Source organism: Cynocephalus volans, chromosome 2 (assembly GCF_027409185.1).
Source record: "Cynocephalus volans isolate mCynVol1 chromosome 2, mCynVol1.pri, whole genome shotgun sequence".
NCBI lineage: Eukaryota > Metazoa > Chordata > Mammalia > Dermoptera > Cynocephalidae > Cynocephalus > Cynocephalus volans.
The window spans coordinates 122,473,470-122,493,528 of NC_084461.1; the positions used below are offsets into that span (position 1 = coordinate 122,473,470).

The 20,059-nt window shown below is 37.2% G+C and overlaps 1 protein-coding gene across 1 annotated transcript in view; it reads left to right on the plus strand.

The window, feature by feature from the left end:
- Nucleotides 1-20,059, plus strand: part of CTNNA1 (catenin alpha 1) — a 164,005-nt gene that overhangs the window by 112,620 nt on the left and 31,326 nt on the right. Inside the window, exons 8-9 of the mRNA XM_063085832.1 lie at nt 4,462-4,542; nt 6,059-6,211. Of these exons, the coding sequence (XP_062941902.1) occupies nt 4,462-4,542; nt 6,059-6,211 (234 nt within the window). The remainder of the gene's footprint in view (nt 1-4,461; nt 4,543-6,058; nt 6,212-20,059) is intronic.

The window sequence follows — 20,059 nt, forward strand, 5'->3', positions numbered from 1 at the left end:
ATTGGCATTTTCATTCTTTTTCTGTAGAGTGTATATTTGATCTGCTCATTCTTACTTCCTACCCCCAAATTTGGTCATTTTCTTAAAGATTTGTAAGATATTTTTGCTTATCAAGGAAATTAACTTTGCCCTATATTTTCAAATATTTCTCTCAGTTAGTCATTTCTTTTTTTAAAGGTTTTATGGTTTTTTGCTAAAAGTGGCCCTATCATCTGAGAAAATACCCAGACAAACCATAAAGTTCACCTCTAAGCTTCTACTCTGTGAGGGGAAAGAGAACGGAAGTGGGGTGATAAGTGTGGCCCATGAGTAGCAGCTGGGACATTACTTACCTTCTAAAGCTTCTCACCCCTTGCTTTATCTGAAGGCCTCTACTGTATGGATGACAGCCTCAGTTTTTGCCCTTTGTATTTGAATTGAAGATGCTGCTCCATTCCTTCCTTTCCCTCATTGTCTTGAGGGGAAGAGGCTTCAGATGCCCATTCTGACTGGATCTTGTAGAATGCCATAGTTCTTCCTTTCAAAAAAATTTTGTTTAATTTTCTGATGGCAGAAATGTTTTTAATTAATTAAACCTTCCTGTTAAATTAATCAGAGCTTCCTGTTTCCTTTGTCCTTACATGTTTCAGGGTTAAAACATTGGACTTGACTCTCCTCCTCTAGATTAAAAGGAGAAAAGAAAGCAGTATTTGGGGTTGTATGAAAAGTCTTATATTTTCTTTTGATGACAAGAAAGCAAGAGATTTGCCACATAGCTTACACATTGAGTTCTATGACTTTTAAACATTTCTCTTTCTAACTGGTCACTGGTTTCTCATTTCATTCATGTCCAGTGCATGGCAGACAGGTCAAAAAGTAACGATCCCAAGGTATGACTTGAGAAGGGCTGTGACGGAAAACATGAGGTGCTGTGAGAGCACTCTGGAGGGCACCAAACTTAAACTTAAGGCTGAAGTTGGCCAGTGGAAGCTAAGACAAGGATGTGGTATCTCATCTGAAGGATGGATAGGAGTGAGAGGAAGGGGGAAAGAGTATTCCAGGTAGGTGAGAGAGAGCTTGGCATGTCTGAAGAACCAAAATGCATGTTGATGGATCATAACATGAAAGATGGCAGATTAACCATAGTCATTAAATAGTGGCCTGGCTCTCCCAGGGAGAGTATGTAGAATAAGAAGAGAAGGAAGCCTCTGGCAGGAGAGTTCTGAAGAGATCATATGGATCCTTCAGTTTAGAGCACTTTTTCCCCTGGAAGCTTAGTGGAATGATGTTTCTCTTGTGTGGTTAGGTTGAGTAGTGTTTCTAGGCTTACCTGGAAACCTTTGTCACAACATTTAAGGACTGCTCTTCAAGGGGCTGGCCAGTTAGCTCAGTTGGTTAGAGCGCAGTGTTGTAACACCAAGGTGAAGGGTTTGGATCCCTGTACTGATCAGCCGTCAAAAATAAACAACAAAATAAAAAACAAAATAAATGGGGGAAAAAAAGAGTTTTTAGATGCCACTAGCAGTGCCTGGGACTATTTCATCTCTCCTTGGCTGTTGCATGTTTCATCCCTTTCAAAGTGGCAAGGGTTGGAGTGGAGTGAAGGAGTTTTAATGTAACCGCCTCTGTGTAATTTTTACTAACTACTCTAACCACTGTTATGTCACTAGGAGCTCCTATCAGAATGTCACTGAATTAGGTGTTGCTCTTAGATTATTTTAGAATTATTTTATTTATATATTATTATATTATTTATATATTATTTTAGAATTATTTTGCTCTTAGAATTATTTTATCTTAGGTTATAAACGCTCTGAGAGAAGGATTATGGCTAGTCCTGCCATCTGTTGGAGTAGTCCAGTGGATGCAGAGTAGGTGCTCAGTAAGGAATTTGTCTAAATAAATAGTAGTCTGTCCACACAGGAGGAAGGTGGAGTAGCTTTTTCATGCTTCTGTTAAAGATGGGTTTTGAAAGCTCCTTCACTATCTCAGTCAGAAGTGTGTTGCTAGAGGCTGTCTCAGCAAACAACCTTTGCTTCTCCTCAACTAAGCTGATATTTACTTGCTGAAGAGAAGCTATATATTGAAGGCTCAAACATGTCTTTTTCTTAGAAAGCCCTTTTGCCACTGCCTAGTAGGGATGCACATATCAAAATTGAGTGAACCTGGGTGGTCTCTCTACTCAGTGGAATGGATCTCTCAATTTGTGGGAGCTGAGGATCACTTATTTTAAAGTTTCTTCATTACTTACAGTAATAGTTATATGCTACAGAGTTGCTTTGATTAACTTTATTTTTGCCCAGTTAAAACTAGAAGTAAAATCATAACTTTAATTTCAAAAGAAGTAAAACCTTTTTTTACAGATAAGCAGGCTTTGTGCTTTCATCAAACTTAGTGAAATGATTGAAACCCTAAACTTGCTAATTGGACTTTTTTCTTAAGGGACACTTAGATTTAAAAGGCAGGATGTCTAGTATAACCTAAACTATTTAGTAATTAACTGCTCCTGAACTGCCCCTCCTAATTAATGAGGCATAAACCTCTGTGTCCTGCAGTAAAAGAAAGACAAATTGATTTTAGGGTAGTTTGAAAAAGACAGAATTAAAAATTCATGGTGTGGGTTGCATTGCATGTTAAAATGAATTTTGTTGTATTACTGTAATTCCCTTAAAAGTTGAGTTCAAGGATTTAGTTTTACCTAACTTTCACAGTAAATCTTTCTACCCAAATTGAGGAAATTCCTGGGCATTCCAGGTTGCAGGGGAGGCTCTCCTAAGGTCATTGAGCCCAACCTTTGGGTTTCAGATTAGAGATATTTTCTGGAACAAACAAACACACACGCACGCACGCACGCACGCACGCGTGCGCACGCTAGGAACAATGACAAAACTGAGTTTTTGTAGAGAAATTTTCTTCAAGTCAGTTATTGTCTAAAGAATATGCTGAGACTTCCCATATTAAAGCATTAATTATGAGGTCAGTTTGATTTTTGATGTGATTTTAGCTACCTTTATCTTAGATCCTGTTATTTTGATCTTTGAGATTGTCAGTAACTAATTATACTTCTCAGGTTGAGTTTTCCTCTGACCGGCCCTGAATAAATCAGTTTATTCCTGCAGATAGAAATCCTCCTACCTGAATCCATTTTTGTTGAGACTCCTTTCCCCCCCATTAATATTAGCGAACTACTCACTTTTCTTGGCAGTCAGGAGTGTTGGGGGGAAAGAGTAAGGAATGAGACCCTGACTAAGTTTGATAGTGACCATATCAATATATCACTTATATTTCAACTCTTAATATTCACGAGTCCCCTCTTCTTTCTGTCTTCTACTAAATAAACTACATCCCTCAATATTCCTTCTCTTTTCTCCTCTAAAAGTCTGTAGAGATGGGGGCAGAGAGATAAGTGGCATTGCCTCACTTAATAGATAGGGGATAAGAGATAAAGTGAGTGACAAATGTACATAAAAGGCACTTAGTAACTACATAACCAGATCTCCCCACCCCCAACCATTCATCTGCTATGCTGGCTTATGTACTGACAGCGTTCCCTAAACCATAATGTCTCTAGGGCACCCAAAGGGAACATTGGCTTAAATTCTTTTGTCCATTTGTATCTCTCCTATGATTACTAACATGTTTTTCAGAAAGGCCTACATTTGTTTTGTGGAAACAAACTTATAATACACTTCGAGTTTAACCTAGCTGCTGTCTTACTAGGAATTTCCAGGGACACAGCTAGCTCTCCCTGGGATAACCACCTTTGTCTCTTTTTGTTTCACCTACCATCTATTTGCCTGTTGCCCAGGCAAATCTCAGCTCAACCTCCTGGTCTCTGAAGAAATCCTGTTTTATATATATATATATATATTTTTTTTTTTTTCCAAGAGTGGCTTTCTTTTCTGTTCAGTACAACTACTTTAAGCTTAGCCTAGAATTTTAAAAAAGATAGGTGAAGTAATCTTACAAAGCATTCTGATTTGAGTTGCATAATATTCATGACCAATCATGGTGTATCTTAGTTTTAAAATTCATGGTTTCACATTGTTTCAGTGCCAGGTGCCTTCTTTCACATCTTGACATTGTTCAAATCTCAGAGTTCATCAGGATCAGGTGTAAACTGTTCCTGCTTGCACTTCAAGGAGATCTGGTTCACTAATGAAATTAGTGTATGCCAAACCTTGAGTTAAAATGTAAATTTAATTTTTAAAGCCAAACTTTAAGTGGAAGTCTTTGTTTCTTGCTTCACTTATTTTGGCAAAACTCCCTCAATTCCAATCATCTGATAATGTGGAGCCTAAGAATTATAAGTTTAGGTTTTTATGAATAAAATCACGTAGTTGTCCACCTGCCCCATTTTACAACTTTAGGCTAAAAAAGTTGTATTGCTTTTTTCAGTGTTGACTTGAGCATAAATAACTATTTGTTATCATTAAGGTTATTTGGCAATTACTAAAATGTGCATCTTTTTCTTTTGTCTAGGCTGGACGTAAAGAAAGAAGTGATGCACTGAATTCTGCAATAGATAAAATGACTAAGAAGACCAGGGACTTGCGTAGACAGGTAAGCTGGAAGAAAGTGCTGATTGCTTTACTAAGTTGTCAATTTTGTAGTTTTGATTAAAATCCTAATGAATACCAGACTCATATTTTTTGTTGGGCAAAAGGATGGATTTTCATAGGAAAGTGGCTATGTCTGTCTCTGTTGCTAATAAGCTTCTTAATGGCTAATAAACTCTTATGGGGACAGGGAATGAAACAGTCTCACCAGGGTGGACTGAATAAAGTAGCTCTGGTGTGAAAAGGATGTATAGGTAGGAAAATAAATTTAAAATGACTTGGGGACCTATGAAAATAAACCTGAAGGTTCTCGTTATATTGGCTTATGTACAGTAGAGATGGAAATTCCAGTTATTTATTGGACTTTCCCAATTCTGATTACAGACTTTTAGTTCCCTTCTATCCTTGATGGAGATGTGTTTCCAGTTCAAATATAGTAGGCATAGAGAGATATTTGGGGTGTTAAATTTTTCAAGTTCACGAATACAGAATAAAGAACCTCTTCATTTGGGCTGATTGATTAGTTCAGTCGATTAGAGCATGGTGCTGATAATACCAAGGTCCAGGGTTTGATCCCTGTAGTGGCCAGCCACCAAAATAATTAATTAATTAATTTTTTACAAAAATAAAAAAACCCTCTTCATTTAATGATAAATAACCCCATTAACATTTTGGAATCAAGTTGAGTTTCAATCTTTAAAGAAGTTAGGGTTGATGGTTAGAGTCCAGCCTTGTAACACTAAAGTCAAGGGTTCAGATCCCTATACTGGCCAGCTGTCAAAATAAAGAAGTTAGGGTTGAATTTATAAACCAATGTAGTAAGACTAAAGAAGTTATAATAATAATTCTAACAATTTCCAAGAGTTAGTAGAGGGACATTTTATTGCTCGTGTCTGATATAAAGCAAAATTGAAGATAGAATGTGTCTTTATTCAATTTCCTTTTGGTGAAGCAGTATCAGAAATGATTACAGGGCTGGCTGGTTAACTCAGTTGGATAGAGTGCGGTGTTATAACACCAAGGTGTCAGGGGCTTGGATCCCAGTACCGGCCAGTCACCAAAAAAAAAAAAAAGTTATAATGATAACCTTTAAGTTTTAAGATTTATAGTGTGCTAACCCTTTTAGATAAACCAGAAAGTGCTCTTTTTTCCCTCTCTTCTCATTTTATTTAGCTAATTAGGCTAATTACATAGATTCCAAGGCTATGTGCCAGTTCAACCCAGAGCTGCTTTTTGTTCAGCTTTTTATTATTCCTTTAAGATGTAAGCCTTAGTTTTGTAATTCCCTAGAAAAAAGGATATTGTCTTGAAAACCAAGGTTCTGATGAATTGTAGTAATTGTTTCCATGATCATATGTTTTCTGTGTTGCAGATCGTATAACTGCATGGCTTACATAAGAGGTCCTCATATAAGTGCAGCCAGTCTATCATAAGCTTCCATTAGATTTAAAAGCACAAGGGAAAAAGTGATCTAGCTTCTTGGTAGAAATAAAATCAAATTTTTACAATTTAATTATTAGCTCCGCAAAGCCGTCATGGACCACGTATCAGATTCTTTCCTGGAAACCAATGTTCCACTTTTAGTATTGATCGAAGCTGCAAAGAACGGAAATGAGAAAGAAGTTAAGGAGTATGCCCAAGTTTTCCGTGAACATGCCAACAAATTGATTGAGGTAAGTGTATTAGCAGTTTTATTAGCTGTAGGTAACTTGATGAAGTGTGGTGAGTTTTGATCACATTATTTCATCAGCTAAAAATTTTAAGGGCCCATCTAATATGCAACATGTATAAAATGAAAGTCTTACATTATCACTTAACATGTATCCACAATTACCATTTTTGTCAGTTTACATTAATTATGTATGTGATTAAATATACATAGTCCCTATCTTGGAAACTTAACATCTCCACTCAATGTTAATGCAAATAAAAATAAAACATGACACAAGTAGACTCAAAGTATAGAAAGCAAAAGTGAGGAAGGGCTGGAACTCAGGGGTCACTGGCTAGGCTTGCCTTTTGGCAAGTTATCTAAGCTCTCTCAGTTCCCATTTCTTATCTGGTAAATTGAGGATACTAATGATTCTATTTTGGGGATTATTTTGAGCACTAAATGATGATGTATGTCAAGTTTTTGGCCTTTTGCCCAAGACATAGACTCAAACCAATCTTTTTGTTTTAAAAAAGTAAAGAAACTGATCTCTGACAGACTTCAAAACTGATATGTTTGCATAGTAGAAACCTGAATGTAAGTGGTTGGTATGTAGGGTGGCAAGAAGAAAGAGTGAGTTGCCATTTAATTTCCAGGTAAGTTAGACTTGCTCCTACCTTATGTTAACTGAAATTATGTTGTTGTTTAATTATTCATTATTTCTGTATTTTAGAGATGTGACACACAGTAAGCATATACCAAAATTATTTGATTTTGTAACCTTATTGCAGAACATCTAATATTTGGAAAAGATATTCCATAGGCCATTTTGTAAGTTGGTCATTATGTAAGAACAGAAAATGGGCTTTTATGTAAAATGTCTGTCTTGTACGTTTGGATTTATAGTGACATTAGGCCAGGTTAATACCACAAAAATATTCCAAGGAAAACATCAGTAATCATATTAAATGCATTACTAATTTTACATCTAGTTTTCTTTAAACATTAAATGTTACTCTGACCTGAATTAATTACGTACAGAATACATAGGTCAGTCTGCTATTCAAGTTAATGAGTCCGGCATTTGGAACTAAAATTGGAAGACTTTCATTTTATGTCTCCATTAAGTATAATCTTGTTCACAACAGTCACATGACAGCGTGAAATGTATACTCCAAATGTACAAAGATTGTGTTCAGGAAGCTAATCTCCTATAAGTATCATATGTATTAGAAAGTTTGACTGCATGGCAGGAAGCAAGGATGCTGCCAACCCAAGGTGTTGGGTTACCAGCATGGTGAAGGGCTCAGTGTGGCAGCTGAGCAGAGGACAGCCCTTGTTTGTACTGTAGCTGGTGGGCCCTTTATTAGGGCCAGCTGAATCATCAGCCTCTCCAGCCTAACAGAGCTGACATTTGCTGGGCACCTACTGTGTACCAGCTACGTTCAGATACAATACTTTCCACAACAGCATGTGTCAGGTAAGGAAACTTGAGCTTAGAGAGGTCGAGTAACTTGCCTAAGTTCACCAGGCTTGCATCCCTCCAACAATGAGGGCTGCACACTCCAGCTCACTGGCTTAGTGGGCAGCCTAACACCCACTGAGAAGCATTGCATGGAACTTGGTGGCCTTGGAGACCTTGCTCCAGGAGCATTTTCCAAGCTTATGCATCTTATTTCACTCACAACGTCACTAACCAAGGGGCCCCAAGAGTTTAGAGTTTCGTGTTCCCCATCACAGTTCAGTTCTGACCCCTTTCTCACCTCTCTCCCCTCCATGCTCCCTACGCCATTACCCCCCCCATATTATCTATGTATTAAATGACACATGGCTCTTCATTGCTTGAGGTATAACCATAGGCTTTGTTGTGCCATTCTGCAAACAGTTAATTACATTTATTGTAATGGAGATATGAGGGTATATAATTGCATATGTCCATGAAAAGGAAATGAGTTTTTGAAGTGTTGTAGAAGCCTCAAATTCCTGACTCAAGGCAGAACTTTATTCTTCAGTGACAAGGTTTCTCCTCCCCCGCTACGTTTGTATTATAATGAAACACTTTGAACTAGTCAGAGACTTGTTTCAAGCAAAGACAAAATACTTCATCGTGAGTGTTTTGTTAATCTCTTGACTTCTTCATTTTTTTTCAATAGTTCTCTCCAAACTAGAGTAAATTTCCACAGATCAAGTTTGGTTTTGGGGGCCATTTGTCATTTTTCCTGGCAGTGTAGGGGAAGTAAGTGTGCTATATAAAAGCTGGCTGGGCTGGTAGTGATAAGCCTCTGGCAGGAAAGGAGAGCCTCAGATTTTACAGCCAGTGAGAATTCTGCCAGATGTGTTTGGAGGGCATGGTCCTCCTAAAATACTGCAATACAGTTCGGACGCTAACCACCCGGAATTGGTACAGATTAGGGGTCCTCACTTCAGATGCTAGCTGCAAGTTCAGGTGTCCCCAGGCCGCCTGCATTTCTGACCAACTGGCTATAAATCTGGGGGGGTCCCCACGACCTCCCTTAGGATTGATAATTTGCTAGAACAAGTCATGGAACATTTTACTATAAAGGATATAAACTAGGGTCAGCAAAATGAAGAGACACATAAGGTATAGTCTGGGAAGGTCTCACATGCAGAGCTTTTCCCATAAGCCACTCCCAGTGGAATCAGGATGCATCATCCTCCTGTCACATTGATGTGTTCACCAACCAGGAAGCTCCAGAGAGTTTCTGTGTCCACAGTTTTATTGGAGTTTCATTATATAGGCATGATTGATTGCATAATGATTAGGTGAACTCAGTCTACAGTCCCCTTCCCTTCCCAAAGGCCTTAGCCTTTCTTGGACTCCTTCAGTATTGGGCAACTCTCTGCCTGCAGAGGCAGCACATTCCACAGGTGGATTCTCTGGCTATTAGAAGAGGAGAGCCACAGTCTCCCTCTCTGGAACCTCCCCTGTTCGTGTTCTTGCTGTAATACAAATTGAGAGATACTTTAAGTATAAAATACACACCAATATATTTCTAAGATGTGGTATGGAAAGGAATGTAAAATAGATTATTAATAATTTTTTTAATATTGATTACATGTTGAAATGGTAATATTTTGGGATAAAATATATTATCGTTAATTTCACCTTTCTATTTTTTAAATGTGGTTGCTAAATAAGTAAAAAATTCTTAGGTGGTTCACGCTATATATCTGTTCGACATTACTAGTCTAGGTGATTTCCTCAGTCTTTTCAGAGACTTTCTTCATTCTGCTTTTTCTCCGAATGTCTTCCACTCAAGTGCCAGCTGTCACTGAACACCTGCTCCAGGGACAACAGATGTGGGTAGAGCAGTCAAGGACTCCATCATTCTGAAGGGAGACTGATCAGTGTGTCCCTGGATGGCTTTAGCCATTTGAGGAGTGACCTCAGTGATTCCCACTGAGCTTAGAGCCCCTTGATTTTGCTTATAGAAGCACTTCTGCTAAGTGCCATTTTGTCCGTTCCTGTCATTGTGTACAGGTGGGTGTTTGGCTCTACATGTGTTTTTGATACTCGTCCGGTATATGCTTAGGTCCAGTCTAATGTTCTCTCCTATCAGGATTGCTGCTGACATTGTTCTTCATAATTTGGTGCCCCTGTCATTTCTTTTCTAAGTATATCTTTTCTCCCTTGATCCAATCTGATGTTTTAAAAATGTTGTCTAAGACAAGGCATAAGGTAGAATCTTTTGGCTTAATGCTAGAAATCATTCCCTTGATTGGACAATTCTTGTATATAGTTGACCTTTCAGCCAGTTAAGAATTTCTTTATTTTTATCTTGCTCTCTTAAACATCTAGATAGACCATGTCTGCCACTATTCTCTTCAGTATCCTTTCAATATCTGCTATGATCACCGTATTAAAATTGCGGTAACTGTAGGAAACATAGTCTGTTCTAGTAACTTCTTTGTGGGTACCATCTGCCTAACTGCTTCCCAGAGCAGGTTCTGTTAATGTGCTGAATGGGAGGCAGATTTGCAAGGTTGATGAAGAGTATCTTATTTGCAAAGTGACTGTCAGGCTATGATTTGAGGTTATGTTGTTACTTCTTAGTGTTGTCTCAAGTATGAAGATTCTGACTTTGCTGTATGTTTAATAACATTGACATACTCCAAAAATATTTTGGGCTTACAGTTAAACTTAAAATTTTTCTTTTCCTCCATAAACACTTTGCTGCTGCCATACATAACATTGCTAGCTACCCTGGGGTCAGATGAACTCCTCTGACATCTAAGGTATATGGTCTGACTTATTGGGTGTTAGAAAATGTGTTCTTCCACACCTAAGTGAAACCAGGCTCCTTCCCAAAACCATGTGGGATGGCTCTGTGATTGCTACATTGGGGATCTAGAGCCATGTAGAACTCTCACCAGCCAGCTGTACCTAGAGTTGTCTACAGCAATACTGCTTAGGATTATTTGCCCAACTTTTTTATTAGATAAATTACAAGAGCCTCTGAAAGCATCCCTATGCAGCAAGGTTCCTGGGTAAAAAAGATAAAAATGCCAATTTAGATTACGTGCAGTTTCGGGACACTGCCATTTTAAAATAGATCTTTTTAAATTAACCCCCAAAAAGGCAAAAAAAAAAAAAAAAAAAAACCCCTATAAAAGAAGTACAAGTTCACTTTAGCAAACGTAGAAAAGAAAGCACAAAGAAGAAAAATAACATTTTGGAATAGATTCATACACCCATCTATATGTGGATTTTTTTTTTTTTTTTTTTTTTTTTAAACACAAAATTGCTACACTGATTAGTTTGTTGAGACAAATGATATCATAATGTGTTATAATGTAATATGTTTGCCCTTGCTTATATCATGGGTATTTTACCATGTTATGATGTACTCATTTATAGCATTTATATTCATTGCTAACTGGTCCTTTTATTTAACCAGTTCCTGCCATTAGGCATTTAGGTTACTTAGGTTGTTCTTAGTCTTTTATTATTACATATAATGCTCTGATAAACATCATTTTACTTTTTTTTTTTTTTTTTTCCATTTTTGCACCCAGTTTCTCAAGGCAAATATCTCGGACTTATTTTTGATTCTTCTTTCTTTCCCCCCTCATGTTCTATATCTAATCCATAAGTCCCCATATCATTCTACTTTTCTTTATTCCTGTGGTTAGCTCCATTGTCCACATAACCATCTTTTACTGGAGTTCTCCAGCAGCCTCCTCACTGATTTCTTTGCTTACATTCTTGTCCCTCTCTAGCCTGTTTTCTGCAAAGGAGTCAACATGGTCCTTTTAAATCAGATCATTTCATTTCTTTGCTTCAGGACCAACCCCTACCTACCTACCCCACCCCCATGGCTTCACACTTGGGATAAAAGCCTACAACCCAGATTCTTAGACATGGTCCATAAGGAGCCCAGGCTGCCTTTGCAACTGCCTGTATTCCTGTGTCTCCCTTGCTGACTGGGTTCTGCCATGCTTGACTACTGCTTCCTCTTTGGCCCTGCCCAAATGGATTATCAGTCTGTGCCCTCGGCCAGATGTTACCTCCGCAGAGAGGCTTTCCTGGATCTCTCATCCTGTTCTCCAACAGTCATTTTTTTCATCCTGTCACATGGTTTATATTCTCCAAACTCTCCTCACTATCTGCAATTATTGGATTTGCTTTATTTTCTTATTTGTCTGGCACTTCACCATACTCCAATAGAATGTAAGTTCTTTGAGAACATGGGCCTAGAATAGTGCCTGGAACATAGTAGGTACTCAGCAAGTATTAGAAAAAAGAGCCTACTTGTTCTCAAAGTTAATAAACATTAGAGTTAACCAGGTGCTCAACATTCAGATTCCTAGGCTACCATTCCCCAAAATTCTGATTCAGTGGTCTGAGGACTGTACGTTGAGAAACTCAAAGCTCTACATTATGACTGAACATCAGTGTTAGTGAACTTTGTCTTATGCTGACATATTTGTAGTGTTTATACAAAACAGCATCATAATGCATCATTCTGTATAATGTTACCTGAGGGGATGGATTGTGAGATCTTTTAGGATATGGAGATGATGGGGAAAATTTGGAGACTTTTTTTAAAGGTTAAGTGACATTGATTTTTATTTATTTTTTATTTTTTTTAAAAGATGACTGATTAGGGGATCTTAACCCTTGACTTGGTATTGTCAGCACCACACTCTCCCAGGTGAGCCACAGGCCGGCCCTGACATTGATTTTTAAAGTTATTTTTGTTTTGTTTTGTTTTGTTTGACTAGAATGAAGATTTCAAAAAACCTACAGCAAACTTTCTGTAGTTTGAGAGAGAAAAAAGATTCTTATAAAAAATATTTGTAGAGTTCCTAGTAGTATGTCCTGGTCACTGTTCTGAGAACTAGGGACGTAGTAGTGAATAAGACAAAAATCCTTAACCATATGAACTTAACTTCTACGGGGGAGAGAGAAACAATCAAATAAACATGTTTGAAATGGAAGTTGAGCAAAAGCTGTTATTTCAGCAGCATTTTAATACATGACCAAAATAAATTTGGAACAGATGTGTTGGCTTTTGCTGACTTGGTTTTTGGAAGACTTATGTATTCCTTTATAGAAATATTTCCTATAGAAATACTTTCCCCCCAGACCAAATAAAATAGTATAAAAAGGTTATGCTTTAATTTGGGGTGTCATGTAGAGTGGCTTCAAATGTGTGAATTGTTCCTGAGTAATACTAGGGATAACACCCATTCAGAAATGGAAACATTTTTATGGTATGTTCTATGTATATCTTATTGTGGAAATACAAGGTTAGTTTCAAGAATAAAAACCACATACTGACTGACTATTGAGGTTTTATCAACTGAAACGAATTCTTCCAGTCCTTCTGCATGCATACACTTAGCGTCAATGAGTCTGTATAGTGCAGGCTGCTTAGTAGATCCTTATTAAAATTACGTTAGTGATTTTACCTGAAAACAAATAACAGAATATTTGCTGTGAGGTCTCTCCTAACTATTATTTTCTGAAGGTCTGCTTAGAACTTCTCATGGCTTCTTCACACCATAGTTGTCAGTGGAATCCAGGAACTGCCTGTGTGGTGTGTGAAGGTTGCAGAGGTGTTGTTTGTCTTCAAGGCCAGTGAGTGGGAGGAGCAGGAGTTGAGGGCCAGTATTAGTGAGCTGGTGAGTCCTCTTTTCTTCTGCTCTGGCGTATAGCACGAAAGGCTTTTCTTTCATATGACTATGAAGTGGCATGGCTGTGCTTCAAGGTAATGATAACACCTTTTATACTTGACTCTTTTCTCCCACATAAAGTTAATGATTTCTTTATGTTGCTCTTCAATTTAAAGTGTATTGATGTGGAAAATTTATTTGCTGTCAGAAATATTAACCTTTTTGTCAATAATGCAACACCCTTTTTAATTGCTTCATTCCTTGCCCACCTCCTTTGGCTGTCAGCAGCTTAATAGCTAAATAGCAATCAGTTTTCCCTTTAATTTTGCTCTCTTCTGAATCCTTTTCAATTTTACGAATTGAGAGAGTGGAACAGGGAAAGTGCCGTTCATGAAATCCTGCCTATAAAAACTATATATTGTTTAGTATCCCTTTTCCCTCAGCCCATACATTGTATTAAAATGTGCCTCTTTTCATAATGAATTTGCTACAATAAGATTGTATCTCATTCACTGCTTTGTGAATTAAGAAACAAAAAGTGAATGTAACTGGCATGCTTTTGCTATATTATCATTACCTGCTTACCCTCCCCCAGCATTTCCCATTACCTGTTACTTCATAGGGTATGGCTTTATTGGTTTGAAATGTGTGTTTTAACTGCAAATTGAATGATCTGCATTACAACTTTTATTCTGTGGTGTGCTGATAATGTGTGGTAAAGTGGCCTTGTAGAAGGCTCTATAAGGAGCATTTAATTAAACACTGACGTATAGGACTGTGACATCTTGGGTATTTGCTCAGTGCTTCTATATGATATTGTAGGTTGAAATTCTGGCAAATAGCAAATTAAATGAAGTTTCAGTTTTCTAGGACTGTAGGGTGTTTGCACAAAAGAAATCAGGTGTCCTTGGGGACCTTGGACTCCAAAAGAATTCTAAGCCAATTGTTTGGTTTTTCAAGGGTCTGTTAAGTTCAGATGCATGTGATTATGTGAGACCAAAGTATCTTGTATGTATTATTTTTAATGCCTTACCCCCAACTTAACCACCTAGTCAAATTTAGGGATGATCAAGTAAAGGCAGTCGGATGAACCTTTTCCTTAAGGGACATCAAGGTCCTTCTTTTCTCTTGAAGCTTTGATAGGAATGACTACGGAAGCACTTTGCCCAACCTTGGCTCTGTTCCAGAAAAGAGTGTAGGACTTCCTGTTTCCTCATCAGTAGAGATGATGGACTAATGTTTAGACAGGCACCTTTTCTACTTTTACTGATAGATTATTCAGGCAGTTAGGTAGAAATAGAAATAGGGAACTTTTAAAGTGATCTGTATCGTACCATGCAAAGGAAATTATTACAAGGTCATCTGAGTTGTGATCAACACATGAAAGCCTTTTAAAAAATATCAAATAGCCAAGCTGTTTAAAATAGTGTATTTTTATCTCTTACTAGAGATGTTTATATTTATATCCTGCCTCTTGCTAAAATTAGGTTGACATGGCTCATTTGTCATATATGATATGATAAAATAAGGTTGATGTGAAAAATCAGGACCAAGAAAAGAATAGAAGACAAGCCAATTATAATCGCTATACTTGAGTTTGGATTTCACATTGAACTTGCTAGTAGCAGGGGGAAAGGGTGAGACACAATCAGTTGTGTAGTTCATATCTTTAGTATGAAGGACATATGACCATTTTTCCGTGGAAATAAGCCTATCCTAAAAATAAAATGTAAAAAGTTTCCCTACATGGGGATATTATATAAGAGACATTGAATGATTAAATGGGTGCTCAACATTTTAATAATGAATATAGTGACAGATTCTACTTTATTTTATTTTTTGAAAGGACCCCCAATAAAGGCAAAGCTCTTAACATTCAATTGCCACTGATTTGTGAGCCAAACAACTAAGATTCAATAAAGGGTTAAACCAGCATGTGGCCTTCTGTCTCCCAATGACAATATTGGGAGGATTGATGACTCAGGCCATTCATTATGATTACGGATGTGAACTCATTTTTACCATTGCATTTTATTCTCTTTCTCTTTCTTAACCCTCTGCTTCCATCCCTTCTTCTCTATCTCTAAATCTCTTTCCCTCTTTTGGATTAATTGAGTTCCCCATCTCCTGTATTTTCCCCTCTTCTTTTTTGGAAGTCACACACTCTGTTTCATTAGTAAAAACTGTGGGTATGTTACAATGCTTGTCTAACTCACAGGTTGAGGTTAATCAGTATCTTTTCCTCCTTCTGAAACAATATAAGAATCTTAGAATGCTTTAATTTCAGTCACTCTCCAACTTAAATATTATTGTTGTCCACTATTTTGGATCTCTTAATTTTTAGCCTATTAATGTTTTTCAAGGTTTGCTTAAATTTGCTCACCTTATATATTCGTACTGCTTCCCATTTCTCCTTGCATATTAAACCTTCTTCTGGGATCACTTCCCTTCTTCCCGAAGTATATTCTTTAGAAATTTCTTTAGTGGGAAGAGGGGAGATCTGTTAGGAGTAAATGTGCTTGAGTTTTTTGTTTGTTTGTTTGTTGTCTTAATGTCTTTATTTTGCCCTAATTCTCAAAAACATAATTTCATTGGATGTATAGGGATGATTGTTATTTTTTCCTCTCAGTGATTAAAAGATTTTATTTCCTTGTCTCTGGCTTTCATTGTCGCTCTTGAGAAATCAGCAATCTTACTCTCCTTTCTTTATAGATAACTTGTATTTACATCCTGGCTATTTAAAAATTTTTCTTGTCTTTGTTGTCCTAAAGCTTCACTATAGTGTCTTAGTATGGATTTCTTATTTTCCCTGTTTGGAATTTGTTTGTCTTCCCAATTCTGAAAATTATATTTCATCCAGTTTGAAAACTTTTCAGACATCATCTCTTTCAGTATTGTTTCTCATGCTATTCTCTCTGTTCTTTCCTTCTGAAATTCCTAGTAGTTAAATAGTAGACCTCAGTTTATCTTGCATGTCTCTTAACTTCTTTTATGGTTTTTGCATTTCCCACGTCATGAAAATTTTTTTGGTTTTTCTGAGTAATTTCTTCAGTTTGACTTTCCATTTTACTAATTCTCTTTTCAGCAGTTCTTAGTGAATATTATTTTTAATTTCTAGAAGTGGTAGAAGTTATTATTTTTTTCTTGAAGTTGTATTTTGATTCTTTTCAAATCTGCCTAGTCATTTTTGAGTGTCTTTTTCCTGGTGTTATTTCTTTTTTTTCCTCCAGTAGTTTTCCTTATGTTATTTCTACTAACATAAGAAATATATTTTTTAATATTCTACTTTTTGTCATTTGAATATCTGCTTTTATTGTGGATCTGATTACACAGGTGTTATTTTGCTTATTCTTGCCCAAGATGGTTTATTTTCTTGTGTACCTTCTGTGTTGTTAAGTTCTGCATTCACATTCCTTGCTTTTTATGTGTGGGAATTCTTTGAGGCCTGGGTTTAGATTACCTACCATTAGAGAAAATTTCCACTTATATTTGTTCTGCCAGTTGCTTAGGGATACTACTAATACATGACTTCCTAAATCTAAAAGTTTTTTGGGCCATATGATGTTATTTCTATATCTAAACCCCTGTGGAGAGTCAGCTTTTTGTTAGAATTTGGGATGGGGTATGGGGGGCTTTTTCTTTTCCTTTAGTGCATGCTGACTGGCAAGTATCCGACTGTTTTTCTTTTTGTGGTGACTTTTTCTTTAATTCACTCTTTCACTAGGGTTGTTGTCTTTTGGCTGTCCCAGCTCTTTGCAAAGTCTCTGATCTGAGGCATATACCTGAGGCATTTACCTTATGAGGGCCCTGACATGGGCCCATTAAAAACCCAAGTTTTGGTCATGGAATGCCTTCCACCCCCAAGGTGAGCACTGTTTTCAGTGCTTTCTTACCTCTCTGAATTTCTGCTTTCTCGTTTCTAACATCTGATCATTTCTCTAAGCTTCTAACCTGTGTAGCCCTGAATTCTTAAAAAAACAAGACTATTGAAGTATAATTTACATACCGTAACATTCACCCGTTTTAAGTGTACAGTTAATCCTGCTTTGGTTGTGGTGTCATTATTTAGACTTAAAAGCTCTTCTCACTCGTTTGACTCCTATAGAAGGTATAAGCTGTTGAGAGAGCAGGTCGTTAATTTATTACCAAGAACAAAAAAAATTCTTGTCTTCCTACAGAGGTTCCAGGATAAGGGTCAACTGAGCAACTCAGCCAAATATGAATCCAGGAGCAGTTACTGAAGGAAATGGGAAGTAGTTTGTGCTTGCTTGACTTAAGGAAATGATCAGTCCATGGACAGTAGAGGGAAATAGTTACAGTTTGAGAATGGGATTTTTTTCCAACACAAATCTTCATTTAATAAATTTTATTTAAGTAAGGATAATCCATTATGGAGTAAAGTAGAACTTTCCCTAAGTAACTGAAAAGCTGTCTTTTCGGTCAGGTACACATATCACATTTGTTGATCTGGCGCAGCCTGCTATGATAGTCTCCTTAACAGCTCAGAGTGTTACTGGACTACTCCTGAAACCAGCAACACACAAGGCTGATGTTTTTTTATTTGTTTGTTTGGTTGGTTCTTTGCCTGTTTGTTTATCAGGGGTTTACAAGTTTTCTGAAATCTGCTTTTCTACCCGGTCCACACACACAATGGGATAGGCAAAAACAGTGCTAAAGAAGGCTTTGTGATCTCAAAGCTGATGGTCATGCTGTCAGTCTTAGTCCATCCCTTGGATTAGCAGGAATCAGAAACATTTAAGTTGCTAATACACAAGTAACTGTGGTAGCAAAGATATAATAATGTATTGTCAGAACAAATCTAGAGATATTGCTCATCACTGCAAAGTCTGTGCTCTGCTGGGTTCTCTGTGGAAGTTAGCTGCTCTGAGTATTTTTAATTCAAACTTCAGACCCTTCTTTAGACTCTGTATTAACTGCTATCCCAAATTTCTGGAGTCCCAGATTTCTCAGAGAAAGAGGCATTTAGGAAGCCTCTCCCCTCACTCTCCCACTCCCCTTTCAGTGTGGTCAGGACTGGACTAGTATATGAGGTTAGCCTCTCAGAGAGCTGTGGTCAAGATGTTGCATTTGCACATTTGTCATTGTTAGAAGTGAGTAGCCTGGTCCCTGGAGGGTAAATTGAAGCTCATTCATCTGAAGAAGACTGTCAGTGACAGGTGCCCCTTCCTCCTTCCAGGCCTTCTGAAATAGGCAGTGTACTCTGAAGGAACATTACTGCTGCAACAGTACTTCAGAAATGTTTTTAAGTAATTTTTTAAAAATAAAGAACAAGTCTTTCATAATCTCTGCTTTGTTAAGATTTGTATCAGGAAACAGAAAAGATGGTTTAAAGAAGTCAGCCATTTCAACCTTAGCCACAGACCACCCTTGTGTGTCTGATCTATAGTAAAGAATACTTAGGTAATCTTTCAATTCCTAACTTAAATATTTTTTGTGAGTTTTAAGGAGTCATAAAAGTGAGAGAATATAAACAAATAAAATTGTACTTGTAGTGACTGTCCTGAATCTAACACTTGGCTGGCTGCCTAATAGATGGGAGTGGGCAGCATTCTGGGATTTAGTACACCCACCTCACCAGAGACAGTTGCTAGTTATCAGCATCAAATTTTATGTTTGCGATAGAAGTTGTATATTACTCTTAATGAACACATCTAATTTAAGCTCTTTCCTTCAGTGTAGCATCATAAAGTGTACATTTTGGGGTTTTTTGTTTTTTTTTTTAAGTCTTATACAAAATTTAGCTTAGGTCATATCTTGTGAGTTTTAAACAAACAAATAGAAATCTACAATCATCTCTATAGAATGTCATCCTGAAGAGAAATGACTATTTGTTCAGGTCCAGTTGACAGTAGAAGGTAGAATTATAAGTCTCAGGAAGTATAAATTTATGTGATTTTGAAGGCCCCATAAATAGTAGTGTTCAACTTTCTTACATTTCTATGTTTAAATTGCATGTTATTTCTTTTGTTTCTCCTTGTGATTAGGCATTACAGGATTCTGATAGTTAGCAGTCTTACAGAAAACTGATCATCTTTAACAGTAACACTGCAAACAACAGCCATTATACTGTGCAATTTTTCTTGTGTATTTATGTGCTTAAGTTGGGTGGAGGAGTGAAAATCAGAGGTTATTGCCATTGCCCTTGTTTACTCTGGCACTTAAATACCCTGAAAGTGCGTATATCTTTATCATTCATAACTTCATTTTCAATGGGGGTAAAGATGTGTCTCAGTACCTTGTATTCAGTTGGGTCCTGGTATTACTAATGGAATTGGCAAGCCTATTCATTTAGAAACGTGGATAAGTGATCACAGCCTTAGCGGTCACTACAGAGCAACATTCTATTCTCAGCACAGTCAGACCATCAGCAAAGGAAGTATGGCACAACTTGGAAAGATTGTTTCTGGTTACATGAGCTGTATCATTGAAGTGGGTGGGTGGGAAGGGAAAGATTTTAGTTCAAATTAAGCTACATCAGCCAAGAAAGAGTTCACTGGTCAATGTTTTTGAGATCCCAGTTGAAGGACATTTTTTTCTTAACTATGGAACATTATCCCTGTCTTCTTTTCCTTTTTTGATGAAGATGGCCTTGGGTTCATCTTGATGTCGTCTTCATGCTATTTTTTTTTTATTTGAAAAATAGCCTTGTTGTTTAAGTAAAACTCATCTTGACTTAAACTAAGCATTCATTCACCTGTCAAATGAGAAT